Source organism: Rhipicephalus microplus, chromosome 5 (assembly GCF_043290135.1).
Source record: "Rhipicephalus microplus isolate Deutch F79 chromosome 5, USDA_Rmic, whole genome shotgun sequence".
NCBI classification, from domain to species: Eukaryota; Metazoa; Arthropoda; class Arachnida; order Ixodida; family Ixodidae; genus Rhipicephalus; species Rhipicephalus microplus.
The window spans coordinates 30,546,161-30,568,035 of NC_134704.1; the positions used below are offsets into that span (position 1 = coordinate 30,546,161).

The 21,875-nt window shown below is 42.4% G+C and overlaps 1 protein-coding gene across 1 annotated transcript; it reads right to left on the reverse strand.

Annotated features, from left to right (window-relative positions):
• Positions 1-9,966: 9,966 nt before the first annotated feature.
• LOC119174783 (CAAX prenyl protease 1 homolog) lies at positions 9,967-21,601 on the reverse strand. The gene is made up of 10 exons (XM_037425844.2): positions 21,275-21,601; positions 21,067-21,213; positions 19,971-20,054; positions 19,139-19,255; positions 18,120-18,272; positions 16,751-16,892; positions 15,975-16,126; positions 15,131-15,256; positions 12,779-12,922; positions 9,967-10,499 (listed from the first exon to the last, which is right to left on the reverse strand). Exons 1-10 carry the CDS (start codon positions 21,455-21,457, stop codon positions 10,281-10,283), a joined length of 1,467 nt encoding a protein of 488 aa, XP_037281741.2. The 5' UTR covers positions 21,458-21,601; the 3' UTR covers positions 9,967-10,280.
• Between the last annotated feature and the right edge of the window lie 274 nt (positions 21,602-21,875).

Sequence of the window (21,875 nt, forward strand, 5' to 3'; positions counted from 1 at the left end):
TTCGGGGAAGGCACACTTAATTAAGGCCTTCACTATTTTAGTTATAAAAAACGCTTATTTTAATTACTTATTTCTAGTAAAACACCCCCCCCCCCTTTCATCAGAATTTCGCAGGGTGAGGGGGGGGGGGTCTCCTTAGGCATTGCCCTGGCTGCGGACCTGGCTCTCCCATTGGTCAGCAGTCTTCTCTGGTGATATGTCCCGCATCGTGAGTAAAAAAAAGAAAAATGAAAAGTAAAGAAAGTAAACAAGTAAAAAAATCTGCATGCGCTCAGCATCGGATTTTTTTTTTTTTTCTCACGAATGTCTCGAGTAGGAGTCTTGGAGACTCGCAAGAATGCAATCGTCTGATTCGTTGAAAATAAAACGCGAGTTTACCAAAAAGGTCTGCCACATCACTGGCAAGGTTGTCTGTGCAAGTTTGTGCAAACATTTGTTGTTGTAGCATAAGAAATCGACGTCAGAGCCGAAGTATTGTCTCAACGTCATCATTATAAGCTTTTGCAGATGCGTAAGAGCTAACTGAAAACCAAATTGGATTCTTTTCTTCCAAGGATAACTAATGGGCGGTAAATATTGCGTGTCCAAACAGATTACATGGGTGGTTGTTACACACGATGACGCTACATAATCAAACGGGCTAAAACAACACGAATACACATAAAGGTGACGTTAAAAAAGGTGTTTGTCATTTTCTTCATTCTTCCACGCAAATCACATCTCTCGTTCGAATGAAATTGTCAGTTGTCGTATGTTGTGTGTTCCGTCGTGTGCGTGTTAGGGTTTACGCAGTATCAGGTCACTCCCTTAATAAGAATCAATTTTGTTAACAATCTCAGACTCAAAAATTGTATACTTTTATTGATTGTTATCTTAGGCATATTCCCCTTTTCCGAAACGAAACTGTCAGGAAACGCGATGTTGTTCGAAACGTGCCAGATTTCTCCAAACGTAAGCAGCACCCCTATTTGAACGTCGTGACCGTGGGAAGACGGGGACGCTTATAATTGAGCAAATGCGTTACCTTGGCCCCATCGTCCACAAGGTATTGAAACCTGAACAATCCTGCAACAAGCAGCGGTCTCTTAAACACGTCTATAAGCGAAGATAAACCAAATAAAACAGTGACTCATTAGCGCGCGTATAGTCCAGCCATAAAAGCCGCGGTGTCTGCGTAATCTACGCGAGCGTTTTCTGAATGGAAGCAGCCCTTCTCGGAACCATGGCGAAGCGCGCAAGATTACATCGAGATGCCGGTTCGCGGTTCGATGTACCTCAAGATGAAATTACACTCACATCGCATACGAAAGTGCTTATTAACAGAGGAAGCTGGATACTTTCAGGGTTTCATACAGGCTATAGTTAATCAACAATAAATGTGTACTGAGTACGCTCGCGCTGAGCACATATGTCGCGTGTCAAACAATACATCGTCGTAGATACTTCAAGCGCGATACGTATTAGATTAAAGCGACACCTAAAAAAGTTCGTGGATTGAATGTAGTGTTTCACTTCTCATAGCACGAAACCATGCACGAGCATTGAATGGGCGAGGCTGTTTCAACTCCACTTGAGCCGTCCGCGGAAGCAGTAGCTCTTGCGCTGTATCATTTGTAAAGCGGTCACTCACTGTCTCGCTTCGTAATTTATTTTCCTTTGCGATGCCGTGAATGTGTTCCGTCACTTGTGCACCGGTGGTTGTGGTAGACACCAGAAGCGCTGTTGAGTGTTCTAGGAGCGGCTATATCCGCTATTACACTGCAGTATTGTGGTTGTGCTCAAGGGGACCGAACAGAGCCTTCTCAAGGTTGCCATTGAAGAAAGCGGCATTTCTGCCGTCAAATGGAAATGTCACTCTATTCGAAAGACATGATCGCTTGAACTAACCAGACAATTCATTGATCCATTTTAACGATGGGGAAAACGGAGATTGCTGGAAATTCAAAATCATTAATCCAGCACGTATACACAAAGGCTCGTGGAATTAGTACTGCTATGGATGCAATCGTCAAAGACTAAAGTTGTCATATTATCCAGCCGTCGGCCTCCAATGGCAACCTTAAAGGTCCCCCGTCAAAAACCCGTGTAATTAGTGTTGCCAACACGCGCTCCTATAAACACGATTGCGACTGCTTGCCGCTGCTAGCTTAAAGCACGGCTATTTTCGACTGCTTTCTAAGCGCAAAACATTTCAGGCAAACATGTTCTTTGAGAGGTCGGAAAAAAAAACAAATTTTCTGATACACGTAGTGAAACTTCAGCACCATGCCTAATTTAGCATTGAGTCGTTCATAAGCGGGATTTCTTGCTTTTTACAGCGTCATCATTAGCGTTTCTCCGGTCGTCGTCAAAAGGAGATCCACTGTAGCCTTTTATTCCCGAGCGCTTTTGAAGGCCGCGCCTTGCAGCTGTGCTTGGCGAGCTTTGTATTCTTGTATACCACGAAAGTATTTTTTTTTTTTTGCGTTTCTGCGGGCAATCGCTTCCTGTGTGTACAAAGTTTCGAAGTTCTGTGTATATATCATGTACATTGTTTTTTTGTATGTTTGTACATAACCATAGCCGGGCTGCCATGAGCTAGGCTAGTTAATGAAATGAACAATAAAGCGTGACTGAAAGCGTACGACGGATGGCGCAGCTGTCTTGTCTGCGTGTATCCGGCCCATCGTTCTCCATCTGAACAAGGGGCACTTCAGGGTGGAAAAAATGACGTCCGTTTCACTCGTATCTACTGCGCATGCGCAGCAAGACGTACGCAACAGCAGGTGAGTGCATCGTGCATTGTTCCTCCTGCAACAAAACGTACAATCACGACCTCACACCTTACCTTCCGCCACCGTTTCCTCTCCAAACATTAAATGCAGGGCTTTCTTAAACACTGACACCCATTTTGCGCGTACACCTGCCGTCTACTTCGTTGCTTTATCAAAGCGAAAGCTCACTAAACGAGAAAGTTGACCACCGGCGCCAGCGCCATGATGCAAAAGTTCACCATCACGCGACTACGTCGTCATCGTGACACGGACACCCTGTAAAGTGACATCACATGACGTCATCCGACGACTTAATCACATAACGTCGCTGCTCGATCAAAGGTCGGCCGATCATAGGGGGCGGTAAGAAAACCAGGTAAGGTGCAGAATGCTTTCGTAAGGGAGATCAATGCATCGACTGAAACGCACAAAAGTAGACTTTAGCCTTCGAATCGTCTTTGGCGAATCCATAAGAATCCTGTGAGGTTTCTTCTTTTTTTTTTCTTCCAGTGCAGCCGGCGTAGTCTACAGGGTTCTGCAGTGACAGTTTTCCGGAACCGCACTACTGTGTAATGAATATAAATGTAATTCAAGGAGACTAATAGGACAGCTATAATTCGTCAATTGTGAATTGACCAGTACGAATAATCACTGTAAACGCATTTCGGGACATTGGTGTGCAGCGTTTAGCAAGGCAGTTGGTAGATGAAGCTCTAGATATGTGCACCGCCTAAAGGCCACGCAATATTCCATTATAAAAACTATAGCCTTTGTGGTCATATATAGGCGATCGCCTTAATGCTCCTTTCTTAAAGACAGCTGAAGTAAGCAGTCCACGCTGCTTCGTTTTAGGGGCCGATTTAAAGGCGCATAATAAGGAGAAATACATTTACAGTTGAAAGAGATATATTATTTCAAAACTATATTTCGTGGCAGTTTGACGGTAAAAGATTATTTGTTAAAAAGAAAATTAAAAGTCGCAGGTTTATTTTCTTTCTTTACGTTGAGACTCCATTATCGCTAAGTCAGAGTGGTTTCACAAACTTCTAACTACTTTTTAAAAGAATTTACTATTGGGTTTAATAGTTCTTCAGACTTGCTAACTTCCGTTGTTGCTCTTTTATAACAAATACCAGGCACATTACCAGCGAATAATAATCAAGGCTCGAGCAGACGCCATTACTGCCAACGAGGTTACGGCTAAGAGGTCGTTCTTTCACAAATGCATCTTTTATGGTTGATCAAATCTCAATTCACGTTCAGTCTGGCTTCTCCTGTATTTCAAACAATGAATTTATCGATACAACTAAAAGAAATAAATTCAAGCGTTTAGTTGCTGCCTGTAGAGGGTACTTCGCCGCAAGCGTACTAATATTGCAAGAAAGCACACAGAAACCAGTCAGGTGTACTGTAGTACATCCGTAGGGTTCAGCCTTTTCATTGTATTGCGGCATTATTAGGAGGGAAACGAAGTTAAACTCTGTTCGCGTTTGTGTCAAGCCGACCAATAGCTTGTTGCTTGCTTACCGTGTCTATTCGCTAGAAAGTAGCAGTGTTGGCTACAGTATTTACTTGCACAGTGGCAACCCTATTGAATATTTTTTTTTCTTAAGCCTATCAAGTTGTGTACTGTTGTTCATCAAGGTAACCTGATAACAATTGTCGAGATTCATTTTCCCAGACACCACGATAATATTATGAGGGACGCCGTAGTGGAGGGCTCCGGAAATCGAAGTACACGGGCCTAAAAAAATTTCCCACTTCATCGAAAAGTGCAGCCACCGCTGCCGGGATTAAATCACGTGACCTTCGAGTCAGCAGTCGAGACTAGACCGCTATCAGGGTAAATGAAGTTGATGCCGACATGTTTTTTCGCATCGACCACGAAATCTGCACTGTACTTCAATTTCGTTTTTCGCGGGCTATATTTGCTCTTGAACAAGTTACTAAAATAAGAGAAACTACCACAATGACTTCTTACAATAAGGTAGACGTCACAGGACTAAGGGACACCGCCCCCGGCATAGGATGCCTCGCATCTAAAAGGGCGAAGTTCGCGTAAGTCACGCAAGGCTAGAGAAAGCGGAGCTGGAGAATTCTGAAGTCTCACCTGGTTGCTAGCTCTAGCGTGTCGCTTGGCTTTAGCTATTTACCGGTGTTGCTAGTTTTTTTTTTTTTTTTTTCTCGCTTCTCAGCGTTTTCATATTCAAATTAAAAGCAGACAGTTACAGACGCACATGGATAACACGGATGTCTTACTTTAGACACAGAAGCTCGCGCTGAAACCGAGCATTCGCACCTCGCATGTCGATGTTTGCGTATAGGCTACATTCCTTCAGGCTCTTGTCGAAGCAGCCGTTGCCTTGACTGTGTTCTAGTACTCTTGTACGTACCGCTGAAGCCTTCCGCACAGATGCTTCGGCAACGCTAAAGCGTGTGGTCACGGTATTTATCAATTCAATTAAATTTTTATTTTTCCAGTTTTTACATGCTGGATGGTTCTGTTAAGTTAAAAGCTACATAAGTAGCTTGACGAGACCCAACGACCAGACTATACTAAATTATACAAAAATAATACAGGGCAGTAACGACAAGCAGTTCCGTGCACTTGTTTAATCCCGGCGGTTCATAGCAGTTTTTCTCACAATTACTGGTTACATCTGTCTCGAAACCCAAATTGGAGTTTGGCACCCGTTTGTTGCCCGAGTTTTTAGTGGACCAGCGCCGAGTAGTTGGATTCGTCCGATGTCTGTGGCACATACCCGTCCATGATGACGATAGCTTTTTTTTTTTTTTAAGACGATAGTCTTTCTTGGCGACCTTCGACAAAAATTTGGTCTGTCTGTCTGTACATTTGTCTGTTTGTCCGTCCTAACGATATACCTAAAACGGCACCAAACGGCCAACCCCATTCGCAGCGCCCGCCAATATTGCTCAAGGTTTAGCGTTCATAGTTGTGCGATTGTCAATTAAAATGCAATTATTGCGCATATCTGAGGCGCTATAACAACACTTCGAAGTTTTGTATGTCTGCCTTTATACTAGAAGAAGCACACACAAGTAACTCTAAGAAATGTAGCGTTTATCGCGCTGCGCTGACAGTGCAACGCGATGCTCAAAAAGGTGTTTCCAACGCTTTGCTACGACGTCACGGTGGTAGCACCTGCCCGTCGCTTTGCGTTCTACACCTTATCACCTCCGAGACTGACGCGCATCTTTCTCCGCGTGCTGCACGCCTTCGTTTTCGAAGATAACTGCCAGATGGCGCTTGTGTCTAACGTGCCTCGATGCGCTCGTTCGCCTCCGCTACACGCTCGAGGCACTCTAACGCAGCTCCTCCAGAATACTATTCACCAATTTTCTTGTGCAGAACATCAAATGAACATTTTGTTCACTCTCTCCAGACGCAATATTAGTGTCTTTCGACTACATTTGCGGTGTAACATGCAGATTTGGAACCATTTTTTTAGGGGCGAAGCTCTTTAGGGTAGAGCAATGTCCCCTGTCCGTCGGCGTGACACGCTTGGCATTAGAGCGGGTATGTGCCGAGCATGTGTGAGTGTTCACTAGATGAACGCACAGACAGACGGACGGTCGGACGCCCGGACGGACGGATAGACGTACGCACGGACGGGCTGAAGGCCGCTTCGCCCCACTCATCATCATTCACTCCGTTGATATGCTGCGATTGTTTTGTTTTTTTTTGTACATATTTGTACACACCAACGCTTTTACGGCCTACTTAAACAGCTTCGCTGGTAAAAGTTAGATTCACGCTTATTCTGATAAATCTAGCTAGCATGGGCAGCACTGGTGTAGCCAGCATGGGAATAACTTCATAGCCCCTGCCCCCTTTCTCAATTATGCACGTGCACACGGACAAAATTGTGTATTTGTGTGAGCATGTTGCACACTCACGCACGAACATGCATAAATTGTAGTAGAACTTTTTCTTGAAAAAAAATTTCAGCTGCGCTATTAATAAACAGGTATTGGGTAACTGTGGTACGTGGCTGCAAATGCCTCTACCAGGCACGGCAGCCAGGCGACTAGCTGATCCTTTGTGGCAGCTTAGCGGAAAAGGTGCGGCGTGCCAAGCTCCAGGGCGTGGATCCGATCCCCCACCATGGCGGCCGCATTCGTTAGGTGCACGTTATTAAAATAACCCAGGCAGCCTTAGTTAAGCCAGCATTTCCCACTACGGCTTCTCTCATCGTAACGTAATGGTTTTGGCACGTGAAACCCCAGCAATTATTCTTACATATGGCTGCAGCAATGTAATAGAAGAATCCTGGCCACGGCCAGGTTTCGAAAGTGGAGTGTAGCCTTGCGTCCGTGACTTGCCCTTACTGATCCTTTAATAATTTCAACCTAAATTCCAGAAAAATAGCTTTGCATGCACTTCGTTTTAAGCTGACAAGAACGAACCGTAAATCTTCTAGGCGAGTCACATCTGTGTCACATCATGGGCTCTAAATATAGAGCAGTGTGCTTGCAATGAAATCTACTCGTTCCTGGGACGGCAAAAAGCATAGAAAAAAAAATGGAATCGTTTTGCGACTGCACCCCTGCACAAGACTGAAAAAGTACACAACTGCAGCACTAATTTTACTTATGTAGTATCTTATTCCTGTGCTGGAATATAGCTTATCTATAGAGAGATTCTAAACCAAATGCTGGAAACAGTAACATAGTGAAAACGATGTCATATGACTCCACTTTTACCATCGAATGAAGAGCACTGAGGTGGCAGGGGAAATACATCCCTGCCCAAAATCCAAAATATCAAACGTCGATTTAGAAATGCTGACATTTACTTCAAAATTTTGACTTGTAACAAGTTACAGAATTTTCAGCGAGAGAGATTTTGCAATTTTTTCTAGCTTCTTTAACCAGGGCTACTTTTGCACAGGTACACCACCAATTTTGACAGACCTCTGCAAAGCACGAGTCTGCACGAAATAATATATATATATATATATATATATATATATATATATATATATATATATATATATATATCTTGACAAAGGCCGTGCCACGGCTGAAACGTAGAGTAAAAAAGTATCTAATTTTCGTAAGTGTGCTCCTTTATTTCTTGACTATATGTGTACCAGACCTTTTTTGAATTATATATATATATATATATATATATATATATATATATATATATATATATATATATATATATATATATATATATATATATATATATATATATATATATATACATGTGAATTTTTTTTATGTCTCCTGAATCCTCAGTACACAAGTAATGTGTGCGTTTTGCCTGCATTGAAATGCTTCTACTGAGTGAGTGCCTTAAAGCAGCATCCTACAGCCTAGCAGTCAGACTTCCTGTTTGCTAAGCTGTTACGACTGGCAATTACATCACGTTTTTAAGTGTTTGCATGGCAGACCAAATTACCTCGTTTGTGAGGTAGGTCCATGCTACATCAATGAACAATGAGTGGGACTGCAGAGTACACCATTAAAGAAAAAACCTTTTTAATTCACACGCAGCATTAAATCACAACTCCACACAAGGTAATTCTTTGGCCTATGTTGCATAATCCGCCAGGTGTCCTTGCATACTGAGGCAGCCAAAACACTGCCATCAACTCTGGCAGTTCACGTTGCAATGTTCAAAAAGACCATAAGGACGATGGGGCGATGCGAATTATGTGACAAGGGTACAGGCAAAAACGGATGATCAGTGCAAATGGGTCGCAAACTCAACGTACCTATGCCTACATTTCGTAGAAGCTTTCGTAAATTCCCTCAGCTATGACTACTCCCAGTGATCAAAAATGAGACCTCAGCCTCATCGGAGGCTGAAAGAGGCCCTGCAATGCTTCGTCTGCGTTCTGCAGCGCTCGAGTGCATGTAGTGCTGAATATCAAGAGATGAACAGAAAACAAATTGTCAATATCGGTGAATAGTAATGGAAGTTATTAGTCTTCAAGCTTCAAAACCACCGCAAAGGATAAAAAAACCATTCTCTTTCGCATTTCATTTTCCGCCAATGTCTAAGGCTGGTTCCAATCGCCACATTCTTCTTGTAAAGTGACATACTGGATGATTCTCCAAGTAATGGCTTTTGTGCAGCACATCCAGCGTCGTTTTGCGATTGTTTTCGAAACTTCACTTTCAAAAGCCAATATCCCTACGTATCCAAAGAAGCATAAAGAGTGCTTTCATAATTTTAGCGCACAATAATGTTGCCTATTTGGGACCACGTGAATATTGCGTCGCTCATGTTGAGTGGCTACAGCTAAATTTAAAGACAGGATGACCATGCCTGACATCCAAGATCACTAACTCACCTAGATGCAACCCACCATAATATCGCGTCAAACCAATCAAAACGACCAGCCAATGTCATCACTCTCACATGATGAAGCGTCACTACTGATCACCAAAATGGCCATTGTGTGTTCTTCTACACTAAACCGAATGTGGTTTAGTCTAAATAGCTTCATTTTCGGCGCTGCCACTCAAGAAACGATATCAATGCGTTCTACAGTTCGAGAAGGAGCAACGAAAACTGCACGCTCAGCTTTACTTGTGTCCCAGGGCCCCCTTAACGTTAGCAGTAAATATATAATCGTAGTATTGAATTTGAGTCTTTAATGCCAATGTTGAATACATACAAATGTCAGGTACAACACGAGACACTTTTAGCCAACCCGCTGGCTGAAAGTGCTAGATCTTACACAGAGATGGCGTGTATGTACAACAGCACCAACACGAATGCATGTTCTTGCCTGTACAAACGAAAAGAAATACTGATGAACATGTATATTTATTATTGTGAAAAAATGTGTGCACAAAAATATGAGAGCAAAGATTATGTACTATAAAAATTGCTAAAATTATGAGACCTTCTTAAAATTTCTTGGCTGAAAAAAATTGTCATCAATATATTTACGTAACTGGTTAATGGCACACAATATAAGTGGCAGAGTACACCTTTCCAAAAGCCTCTGAAAAGAAATATACAAAGCCAAAAGCAGTGCTTGCAATCACTTAATTTCAGAACAAAAAGAAAAGTGGTTGTCTATGTTTCCCCCCCCCCCCCCTTTTTTTTTTTAACTATCCATTACTACACACTATGCTGCCTAAAAGCTTAAGGGTTAAATAAAACTTACCAAGATACAAAGGAATATGAAGATGCAAAAGAATATGAAGGGAGGAATATGAAGACCAAACATTTTCTGTTACCTTTCTTTAACGTATACTGAAGCCATTGTGCAAGTCACTAGTTGAATAACCAGGCAAGCCAGGTTTAGGTTATGTTTGCATTCAGGTAAGATGTGTTTTACTTCAGTGCCGGTGAAGCTTTGTTAGCCATTTGGTCGGGCAACAAGCAGTTTTTTTAGAACCAATCACGTCATTAAGTAAAACATACACTGAATCATTACAAGTGCAATGCACAAAAACTGGGAACAAAAACGCAGCTCATAACGTTTTCCAATAGTGCAGGTCGAGTCAGAGATGTCGAGTGTCGCCATCATGCGGCAGAGCTCAGTCGATTTTGCCAAGTGCGCGGACGCGCTCGAGCACCGGCGGGTGTGAGTGATGCCAGGAGGAATAGAGCCAGTCGTAGACTGGGAAGCTGAGATTGTCCCGGTTCAGCTTGATCAGCGCACTTCGCAGGAACGATGCATGATGCATGCGACGTGCAAAGGCGTCAGCCTGGAACTCGAAGCGCCGGCTCAGGACGGTCATCAGGAAGTCAACAAGCTACAGTGGGGCACAGCATATAGAACATGTAAGTTTCCTTACAAATTCAAGAAATGAGGTCAATGCAGAATCAGGTGCCACATTTTCTTCATTATAGATAAACATCCACTCTCTTGTGTACAAAAAAGACAGGAAACTAAAAAAAAAAAAACAGGCACGTTTGACTGATTGGTATATGATCTGGTGGTATATGGTTGGTACAGTCGAATCTCAATCATTCTAATTCGAAGGGGCCTAAAAGTTTGTTCGAATTAGAAGAAGCTCGAATAAATGAAAGCTAAATGAACGGAAGGCTCACTATGCAGTGGTGCATGTGCAATGAGCTAACACATGAGGGTGAAGTTTCAGAAGACTTACATTTATTCAAAAATCACACGACATTTGTCATTAATTGAAGTAATCTGTGACACGTGTCTGCACAAGCTTGTCTTGCAGCAAGTCAATCAATTTCGCAAGCAGTTTGCAAAACATTTCTACTTTGGCTTCAGCATTCTCCTGGCAAGAGAAGTTGCGCGCGGCAATGTCCAGCGCTGACATTCTCTAAATACAACAACAACGACTGCGTCTCCGCTGCTACCCTCTGCGCCACAGCCGCAGCGTGGCCAGCACATGACGAGAAAGGAGGAGCATCTCCATGCGGAGAGAAGCAGATTGGCATTTGAGAGAAAACCAACACTCCATGGCAGCGTCTTTTTTTATTTTTTTTTTTCTCTCTTTGCACACGGCATTGAAAGGAGAAGGGTTTCTACGTGGCAGGGACAGAAAAAAAGGAAGCATGGCGCTGGCGCGTCCCAGATCGGCATTTGAGAGAGAGCCAAAACTCCGCGGCAGCTTTCTTTTTTTTTTCTTCTCTTTCTCTTTGCGTGCGGCGTTGAAAGCAGAAGGGTCTCTATGTGGCAGGGACGGAAAAGGGAGAAGCGTGGCACAGGCATATGAGAGAGCGCAAACATTCCGCCACAGCCTTTTCTTCTTTCCCTTTTTCGCGCACAGCATTGATGTGTCGTAGGTGCCACCGCGGGATTGGGTGTGGTGCTGTGAGAGCATTTTCGGAGCGCGGTATGTTCGAATTAACTGCCACAAGTGCTTGCCCGTTGGAATTACAGGAAGTTTTCACCGAATGGAATACACATTGTGACATAGCTTTGACGGGACCACAGCTTCAGTTTTAATTAACTGGAAGTTCGAATTAAGCATGTTCAAATTAATAAGATTCAACTGTATATGATCAAAGATGGGAAAGAACAGCCCAAAACATGGGACAGTGAAAGAGACGGACAAAGTGGTTGTAAGGCAGCGCTTTGTCCGTATCTTTCACTGTCCCGTATTTCGCGCTGCTTTTTCGCTTCTTTTATAATATATACCAACTGGCCTAAATAGGCCCTTTGGTGCAATTCATTGACTGATTGATTACTAGGGTTTGGTATTTCAAACCAACATTGAGCATAGTGGAGGGCTACAGACATATTCTGATGACTTGGGGTTTTTTGACATTGACATAGACTCCCGATAAACCAAATTTTCTCATAAATATGACTGCGGGCAACATACCACGTAATCAGCTGTTTCAGCCCGAAACAGATGAGGACGAAAAGATCAACACACAATAAGACAAAGACTTTATAGCAAGCTCGGCACAATTTCCAGTAAAGTTTTGAGACGTAAGCAACTCCACTGGTACACAGTACTATTTTACAATGCATGCACAGGAGTGAAAGTAAGGGATGAAATGTGTTGTGTAGCATGACAGCTTGTAGCCCTTTTGAAATTTTAGGACGCTTTCCCCCGTAACACCAGTGTGCTACGACAAAGGTGGCTTTACAAAGAATGATATCTTTTTTTTTTTTTTTATACATGTGATTATTGCAGCGTGAGGTTTGGCTATTGTGGGCATTTTGTAGGCAGGTAATCAGCTATATTTGTGACTGTTAGAGACATGAAAACGCAAAAGTTCAGCTATCGGCAACAAAGGCAGCAGATGTTTACAGGAATGGACAACCTGCTTTAACTGCCAGAGGTCTGAAAATCGAAGATCCCCAATGATGCCTCTCAAACCTGACAACGAGCTCCGCTTTTGTCAGCTGATAACAACAACCACTTGCTGGCAACTGTTGAGGCAATGGTAGTGCGGTAAACTAAACTCTAAATGGGATTTATCAACTCTGGGCACTGTGAATCTCTCACGGCACAAAAAGTAGACCAAGAATCTCAGCAAAAGGCTTGTTTGCACTCCACTTGATAGCAATAATTAATAATAGACTGTACAAGGCCTAGGTACTCACAGTGTTGTAGGGAGAAAATATGTACATGAAGATCAGCATCAGCCCAATGAAAACGGGCTTGGAGTCATAGAAACCAAATGCCCGGTATGCTCGGTCATCCGTATAGAGCAGAGAGAAGATCATGAAACAAAAGAACAGGTGCACCTGAAGGAGATAGTGGAATGTTAGCATTTGAAAAATCTTTTACTGTGCTATCAAAAAAAAAAAATTGTACACGTGGCATGGGTTGTGACTGCCGAGGATTAAGTTGGGTCATGCTAAGCTTAGGACAGATAATACTTCTATAGGAATTAGGTAACACTGAGAAATCAGAGGAGATTGAAAATCATGGGTAATTGTAGGTTTGTGAAAACTGCTTTCATCTCGCATTTGACTTCAAATAGGCTAGCGATGATGGCTATAGTGGCATAGTACAATTTTGATTGATTCTTATCACCTTCACCAGAACACTAGTACCTTATTTACTCGGTATTTAACACACCCCCTACATTAATCTGCTGCAGTCTTGCTAACTGACCCACAGCATCCTCTTGCCTGCTGCATCTTTTTCGATTTTTTTATTATTATGCCCACTTCGCCCACCTCTGCTCGCTCCCTCCCCGCTTCCCCCGCTCCCTTACCACTTCCCCCGCTGCCCGTATTGTTTTACAGCGAAAGCTGTTATGAGATCCCAACACCTGTGAAATTAGAAAAAAAACCTTGCACCAATGACACAGTGGGGCTTGAACCTGGCTCCGCTGGGTGCCAGCCCAATATTCTACCACTGAGCTACTCAGGTGCTTGTGACTTATTGTCAAACTTGCCTCAGGGAAGCTTGATGTTGGGAAAGCAATCGCGTTAATACGAGTTATGAAGCATTTTACAACAGCAAAAGAACAACCAGTCGTCGCACAATGCGATTAGCGTAACGAGTGGGCCGTCCACTGCTCCAATCCTTTACAAAAGCTTGTTCTTGCTTCCCCATTAACTGTGGCGCATACCCACTTCCGCCATAATTCCTCAATGTCAGTGAGCCACTGCATAGACAATTAGCACAAACTTCCTAGCAAGTGTTTAGCGGATACTATGCTTCTCAAAAGAATGACAAAAATAGCACAGCAAGTGCCGCCTACTACCCAAAAGTTTACTATTATGCCCTAGTGGGTACAAAGCAAGCGTGTTTGCAGTAGGTACCCAATGAGTGTTTTGAAGAGGCTCTCAAAGGCCGCTCTTCTAGCTTTCGCAGTGACTGTGCTGCACCTACCACGCAGGCCTGGCGTTTTTTTTTTTTTCTTTCTATCTGTGTGCGGCTTGTCCTCAGAATTTTTTTTATTAACTATGCACCACAATGAACGGTGCAAGTGCAGAGGCATCGCAGCTGATAAACACACAGCGAGCTAACGTCATGAACCTGCCTCTGCGAACCAACGGTCGTTTCCTGCTAATACCCTACCCCATGCAAGAAATTTTCGAGCGACGATGACAAAATTTGCTGTCGCCATGGCTGTCGCGAAGGGCCATTCGTCGCCATTGCTTTGCAGGTTTCAGGAAAACCAGAAAAATGTCGCTTGTCGCCCAGAAAAGATCATGACGATTTTCGCAACATGGTAGCACCCCCATTCTCGCTTCAGTTGCAATTTGCTCTTTGTGCTTGTTATCACCGCATACCTCAAGGAACGCAAGATATAGGCTATCCTTTCTACAGTAACTTCTCCTGTTGACAGCGAGGCCATGGCCGTATTTTGTCGTTAATCTTGTTATCGACAGTTTGTTTTGATGCTTCGGTGATAGCTTGCTGCAATGTTGGTTACTTGCAACAATGTTAACAGCGGCGGCACGACCGTCAAGTGAGGTTGCTGCGAAGTGGCAAAGTGCATTGTTGCGCACGCTTCTGGACACCCCTCGAGATCACAGCAGATAGCACTATTGCCGTTAAACGATATCAAGAAAATATAATCGCGAAACGCTTTTATGGCATGCCCAGGCAGCGCAGGGACAGCTTGCAGAAGATAGTGCCACCTGCCACCGAAGATGAACAAAGTGCAACAGGGAAGCTGTTCCCAAACAGTGTGCGCGTATGTCGACTGCAAAAGGCTAAGCGACCAACGTTTTTTTTTTGCATTACAGTGTTTTTTGCACATCATGAAAAAGTTTTCATAAAATTTGCCCCACATAATAAACGCACCCCCAACTTTGATCGGATTTTTTTAAAGAAAAAAGTGCACTCATTACGTCAGTAAATACGGTAGTATTCACCAATGTTTCTAGAACTGCTAGTGTTCATATGACTATTCTTTCATTTTTTTTCTATTTGATGCACATGCTTATGGTAGAAAAACTAAATCACATGCAGCTGACTGATGAGCCCTGTACCTGGCCAATGACGAAATTTTTAATCACGTGGCTAAGCTTCCAGTGTCCTAGTTCATGGGCCAGGACTCCGAGGATCTCATCGTTGTTGCAGCCAGTTTTTTTCTGCTGCTTCTTTTCAGGCTCCGCCTAAACGTATAAAAAGGCAAAGGAGCAGTGAAAAGGCTGTACATAAGTAAACACAATAACAATAAACAGACAGCACTGGCTAATATCATTATCCTATAAAATCTCTCATACTAATGTTTTACAAGAGATTATTGCACATTTTACTAAAAACACAATGCGCTCGATACTAACTGCACAAACCTTCGATATTCTTTTCTATGACAAGCAGTTTTAAACAAGGCTTTTGTTTTCATTCCAGAAACAATATCTGAAGAACTTTTTTGCCTATTACTTATCTTTATGCTTAAATTTAGCAACTGGGTTGCACTTTTGATCTGCTTTTATCAATCAAACTCTCGGTATCACTGCTTCCCTCATTCAAAGAGCTTTCTGTACTTAACACGCTGCGAAATCACTCAATCATGACTTTGCACCACCTGTAAAGCAAACCAAGTACAATGACCTTCGTCATTGATAATTTTTTTAATGAACTGGGCAAGCAAATATGTGGAGCGTCCTGAACAGGGGAGCCCAAAAGTGTAGGACATTAATGCCAAGATTGGGTAAACTAGTACTTAGGTCGTTAGTGCAAAAATGCAGATATTTGCCAACATTGCAGCACTTGGTGCAATGTAGTTACCACAGACAAAATTTTAACGAGAGCTTTGTAAGTGTCAGCAGAGTGTTCCAGATAGTTACAAGAATGAAAGACCACACCCCATGACGACATGTTGGCTACCTTAGACTTGCTCATATCCTCTTCATTGACAATGCCCCCATTCTCGCCTTCAGTTGTCGCATCTTTCTCGAACAAGGTGTCGAATAATACAATCTTCTTCTCCTTGAAGAGGCCAAAGAAGTACGCGTTGCTGTGCGACGACCTCTTTGAACCTGCAGCAAAACCAACGTACATACTCTGAAGTTTACAATATCTTCGTCAACTGCAAGCATTGCAAACATTTGGTTCTGAAGCTTCTGTGAATGTCAAGCATGCTACAAACCACATCTGAACTACTCAGGCACATCCACTAGTATAATACAGGCAGCCAATGCAGACATAGTGTCTTTTATTTTTTGTGTCACTTCAGCATTCAACCGAGAAGATCAATTCTAATGTGCACCTCAATCTTAGACTCGGGTCATTCCTTGCAGTTCATCCCATCGAAATGTCAGCAGCCGTGGCTGCAAATTGAACCGCAATCCTGAAATTCAGCTGAATTTTCTACATATCGTAGTGCAGAACAATGTTGTTTAACTTACTGAACTCACCTACAGCCTTATACTACACATTAAAGCGAACTATGCTTTCAAGAAAAGATATTCAATTGTCTCATATTGAGATATTGCTGGCTATACTGGATGGCACATTGCGCTGCAGTGTAAATTGTTTTAGACTCAGCTTTTTGCAGACCATTTGTGCAAAACTTGGCTTTGGAACCCTTCATGTGTTATGGAGCATGATGCATTTAAAGCTAAAAATGTTTATTCTAGTGAAGGGGATATTGAAATGCTCACCTTCTACAACCAAAAGCTTCTTGAGTGGGAAATTGATGCTAGCCGCCAGCCCTTCAATCCTTGTTTTCAGCTCTCCTTCGGGCAGTGGTGTGAACTTGTCCAAAAGTGGTGCAATGAAGTCCGAGTAGATGAACGACATCAGCTGTGAAATGATGAACATTCTATTCATGAGCATGTTACGGAGAAAAACTGCTATCACAGCAAGCTTTACAGACAATGGCAGCTAAACAAGAGAATGTTCTCGCTGTTTAGATAATACAGTTCAAATAAAGCAGTGTTGAACATGTCTGTGTTCACAAATGTTGATATCAGCTGGAATTGACACAAATGGACGGGTCTCCAAAAACTAATTATGAATTTACTATTTGTGTGCGAGTGCCCTAAACAGTCTACAGATATGTTCATCGTTTCCTTAGGTGTACGTTTGTATGGATGACACTGCATGTTCAAAATTTTTAGGCTATCTTTCATAATTGGATTGAGAGTAAAGATATCAGTGATGTATATTAATCATGCAGTGAAGCAAATATGGTCACGCATGAGAATCCACTGATGAAGTGTCGAAGTTGTGCAAGTCTGAGCAATTATTCTGAAGACCTCACAGTAATTACGGTACTAATTGCGAGCGCGCACTTTCCTTTTTTCTCCTCCTTGTACAGTTTTCTTTACGTTAATGTAGTTTTGTTTCTATCCACACTAGTTTCGATATTCTTTTCGCCATGTCCAATTTTCTAACAGCAGACATGCACTTCTTCATATTTTAAATGCTGGAACTCAATAAAAGTTCCTTAAACTCACCAAGTTTGAATTTTAGCCATTTCAGAATTCAGTGTATTCCCCAGCTTTGCAAACAAACACATTGCTAGTGCAAAGGGATGCTGTCAAAGTCCGTGACAAGCCGGTGCAAGCATTTTGGGGTTGCATTGTCCCCTACATTTCATTTCCACAAGGTTTCTGCCTTTATCAAGCTTCTCGCAATCGTAACAGCACAATTTTTTTTGTTTAATTAGAATGCTAACTTGCCGCATAGTACGCGCCAATCGAAGATCGCAGGTTTGGACCTTGCCAGTGGCAAGTTATCTTTCCTCGACTTTTGTTCCTTCCCATTTCTGTCATAATTACCTCTAATAACGGCCCCTATACTTTCCTTAGCACCACTGTTGGTAAGTTCTCAGTAATATTGTGCCTAACAAAGAAAAATGAGCCCCGAGATTTTCACTTCTTCCCTTATTACAGTTCTAAGTCACTTCTTTCTTTAGTGCCTATTTAAATCATTACAAAATTAAATCATTTCGTCGAAAAGCAAAACAACAGGGTAGTGAGCCAAGAGAAATAATTCGACAAGACTATTTCACAGCCAAGTACTCACAACTGAGACAATGAGAGTGAAGAACCACAAGTAGATGAAGAAATATTCTCCACCCATCTTGATGATTTGCACAACACCACAGGAAATGGGCAGAATGACGAGTTGCATCAGGAAGAACTTCTTTACTCTGTCTTTTGCGAAGAATCCGGGAGTCTGCAAAGAGCCGAGAAATGAACAGCTTAAAAATTTAATCCGCAATCTACACACTATATAGCTTACGAATAACAAGCATGAGTGCAATCAAATGTGCTCTTATTAGATTTCACAAAACAATTTTATTTGCAGGGGCTTATGGTCTATCCACATGCTTAATTTATCAAATTGTAATATTCTAATTGCTGGATTGCACCATATTTGTTAAACAACGGTTTCACTGCATCAATGCACCTAATAATATAAACTAACCTCATTCCTAGTTCTATGGCTTCCTCAGTGAAGCAATATCATATATTTTATATCGTCAAATATAGAATTCACCACTTTTTATAGAAATTGTTTTGATTGGGTGACCCTTACTACCAGAGATGAGAGATAGCAAACAGGCGTATGTGCACACGTTTATTTTTTCCCAGTCAGCCAAAAACGTTTTGTTGTATATAACAAATAACTGGCAATAACAACTGCTACTATTAAAGATTTTAGCTTCATGAAAATATGAATTACTTCCATTGTATGAACATTTCTACAGCTGATTCTACAGCCGACACATGTGGTCAAAAGAACTAAAAAGCTATGTGTTGCTTATGTAACATCATATACCCTTTCACACCTAATTTCTCTCCTATTCACCAGTTGCAACTGGTTGATTCCAGTGAGAATGTAAGCAGAGTCTGTTGAACTACTGGTTCAGTGTCAAAATGAAATGTACTAACAAAATTGTTACACTATTCTGCCCCACACTATCCTTCAGTTCCAGCCAAATGTTATTTGGCAGTGCATAGCAATGATGGCACGGTTTGACTACATTAAGTGGCAAGCATAACGATTCTTGAAAGACAGGAAGGAAGGAGTATTGTCACCTGTTTGTTAAAACCGTGGCGCTCTTCAAGCACAAAGGTATAGTATATAGACCATGGCAAATCAAGCAGAGTGGAAAGCAGGGATCCTCCGAAAATGAACAAGGATGTGACCGCAAGCTGAAACGAATTTATTGACAAACTGTCAATGTTAACTGTCAACACAGATGAGGCAAATATTGCTGTTAACATGCAGGCAACACACAAAGCCAAGCAAATAAGGCAGCACCAAGAGTGCCATTCTGGGTACTGCGAGACTTCACCATGTCGTAAAATTCACCACTTGTTCTGATTAGCTAACAGCATAGTTTCGTATGAAAATTACTATGGAAATTTGTGCCACTAGTTTCTAATAGATGAAATTTCAGTCAGGGTGGAAATGAAGGATTTGCTTAAATTTTGTTCCTCTGGCTTTAAAAGGCTATGTTGACCATGTAAGTTGCTGACCGGGCAATACTTCACTCTACAACTTTAAAAATTCCTATGATTCAACATAATCATGTAGTCACACTGCTTCCTACATTTGGAAATATTGAATCGTATTTCAATTCAGGCAGGTGAAGTGCAGTATGAAAAACCTACATGAATATGTCAACTGATAAGCATGGTAAAACAAGCCCTTGCACTAAACATCTTAGCTATGGTGGCTAAATGATCATAGCATGAATGTTCCCTGTAGTGACTTTGCTAGGAAAAATTCTATAGTTTGCAGGTCTGCTGTGGCCTCTGATTAACCGAAAATTCCAACAAAGAGGAATGTGACAACACGGTGAAAATAGACAGTGTTCAGACTAGCGCTCCCGATTTAGCAAATGGTGTGAAACTGTGACAGCACCTCATGATTAGGAGCACCAGCTCTGGCCGCTAAACCCTCGCAGAGATGCCAGAAAAAGGCAATTCCACCAAACAACAGCACAACCTGCAAAAGACAACGAATGTAACATCTGTAATGATACGTGTACAAATGGAATTCTTTCAACGGTGTCATTTTAAAGCCAAGGATTCTCCTGAGTTATTTAGAGGTGGCAGTGATCATGTTTGACAGCTAGCGAGATAGGCAATGTACAAAAAAAATCAACACTTACGAACAATAGAAACCGGTGTCGAAGAACAATTACGAAGTTCATGTGTGTTAGAAGCAAAGTGCAGTGGAGAGGGAAGTGGTTTAAATATGATGCAGTAACAAATACCATATGAAGAGGCATGACTGCGTCAATGGCGTGCGGGAGTCAGTTTCAGCATAATGCCTTCTGTTCAGCTACTGACATTTATGACAACAATCTGCCAGCAGAGCCCTATCCATGCTTTTTGCAGTCATTAGGGCCCACGGAGCAGTAGCTCAGGCAGCTTAAAATAACTGCAGCAAACTTCCAGCAAAGTAGTTAGGTCACTTACAATTAACTCACACTTGCCACGTATTTTCTTTAAAACACCTTGTACATATTTTTAGAGTTCACTAAGAGGAAAGCAATGTGTGGCTTCCTTGCCGAGACAATTTTACCAGCATTTAAATTTTAAAATCTCCGATAATATTATGAAAAATGGAGGGCTCTGGAAATTTCGACTACTTGGGGTTCTTTATGTGCGCCTTAATCAAGTACGAGGATCATCTTTGCCTCCAATAAAAGTGCGCCCAGGATTCGATCCAGCGACCTTTAGGTCAGCAGTGGAGCGCCGTAACCACTAGACCACTTCCGTGACATACGTATGGTAGCAACGCTCCGAGTGACGTGTACTAAAAGAGACCGCTATTTAGTCGGGAATGGCGGCGGTGATGTTAACTTAAGCGTCTCATGACATAAGGCAATCTTACTGCCACCTTCTGGAATACGAATATACAAAAATTCATGCGCGCACGAGCGATCAAAGTCTGGAGCACTGCGATATAAAGAGGCAATCGTGAGAGCTGGTGAGTAGAGGGGGCTACAAACCGTAGTCTCCAGCTCGTTCCAAAGACTGGAATAGAAACCGAACTTCATTTTGTCGAGCTGATACAGTCTTGCTTTCGAGAACGTCTCTTGGTCCGTTATTGCCGTTAGCTCGGGAGGAACACGGGGCGTAGCTTTGCACATTTTGTACTGCAATAGAAACATTACATTGCAAGCGAGCACGGTAAGTGTATGACATCAACGTCCTTACCTGTCTGTAGGAAAGGTAAGTTTCCCAGACGTAAGTCAACCACGACATAAACAATGCGAAAGCAAAAATGTTGCTTTCTGTCCAGTACGGTTGAATCGCATAACCGACAGCAAGCGGCACGCTAGTCATCACGTCCATAGCTGCTTTGCAGCATTGCGCCAAGAAAGCGGGCAGTGTAAACATCGTCGACGACACGGTTTGAGGCAGTCTTTCGGCGCCCGTCGCTAAAGATAAACTAAAGTGAGATAAACAATAACGGAGGTGAATGCGTCGACAATACTACCATCGACACATCAACACAAAAAAATCAATCCTATGAATCAACCGGCTTCAGCAATCTAAATCCGGCTACGCTTGGCTCGACTTCGAGTGTGATGCATGTGGCTAGCGTGATTGCCATACTACATTCTAGCCACTGTAGCCATACCATAGCCTCCGAGATTTCTCTTGCCTGCCGGATGAGCGCGAAACGCCCGTAGTCTACGGCGGCGCTACCTACGTAGGAATAAAGATCTTTGTACTTAGCCTTCAAAATTGGCAATTTTGGCGTTTGCTACAAATTTCGGAGGCTATGTCTTGTATTGTAGGAGTTGCTTGCTGA

Excerpts from the sequence above, each read along its gene's own strand:
- LOC119174783 (XM_037425844.2), bottom strand. The coding sequence starts at position 21,457 with ATGTTTACACTGCCCGCTTTCTTGGCGCAATGCTGCAAAGCAGCTATG. Across the intron at positions 21,214-21,274 it reads CTTACCTTTCCTACAGACAG|TACAAAATGTGCAAAGCTAC; the intron begins GTAAGGACGTTG and ends TTTCTATTGCAG. Across the intron at positions 16,893-18,119 it reads TCACTCTCATTGTCTCAGTT|CTGATGTCGTTCATCTACTC; the intron begins GTGAGTACTTGG and ends ATCATTTCACAG.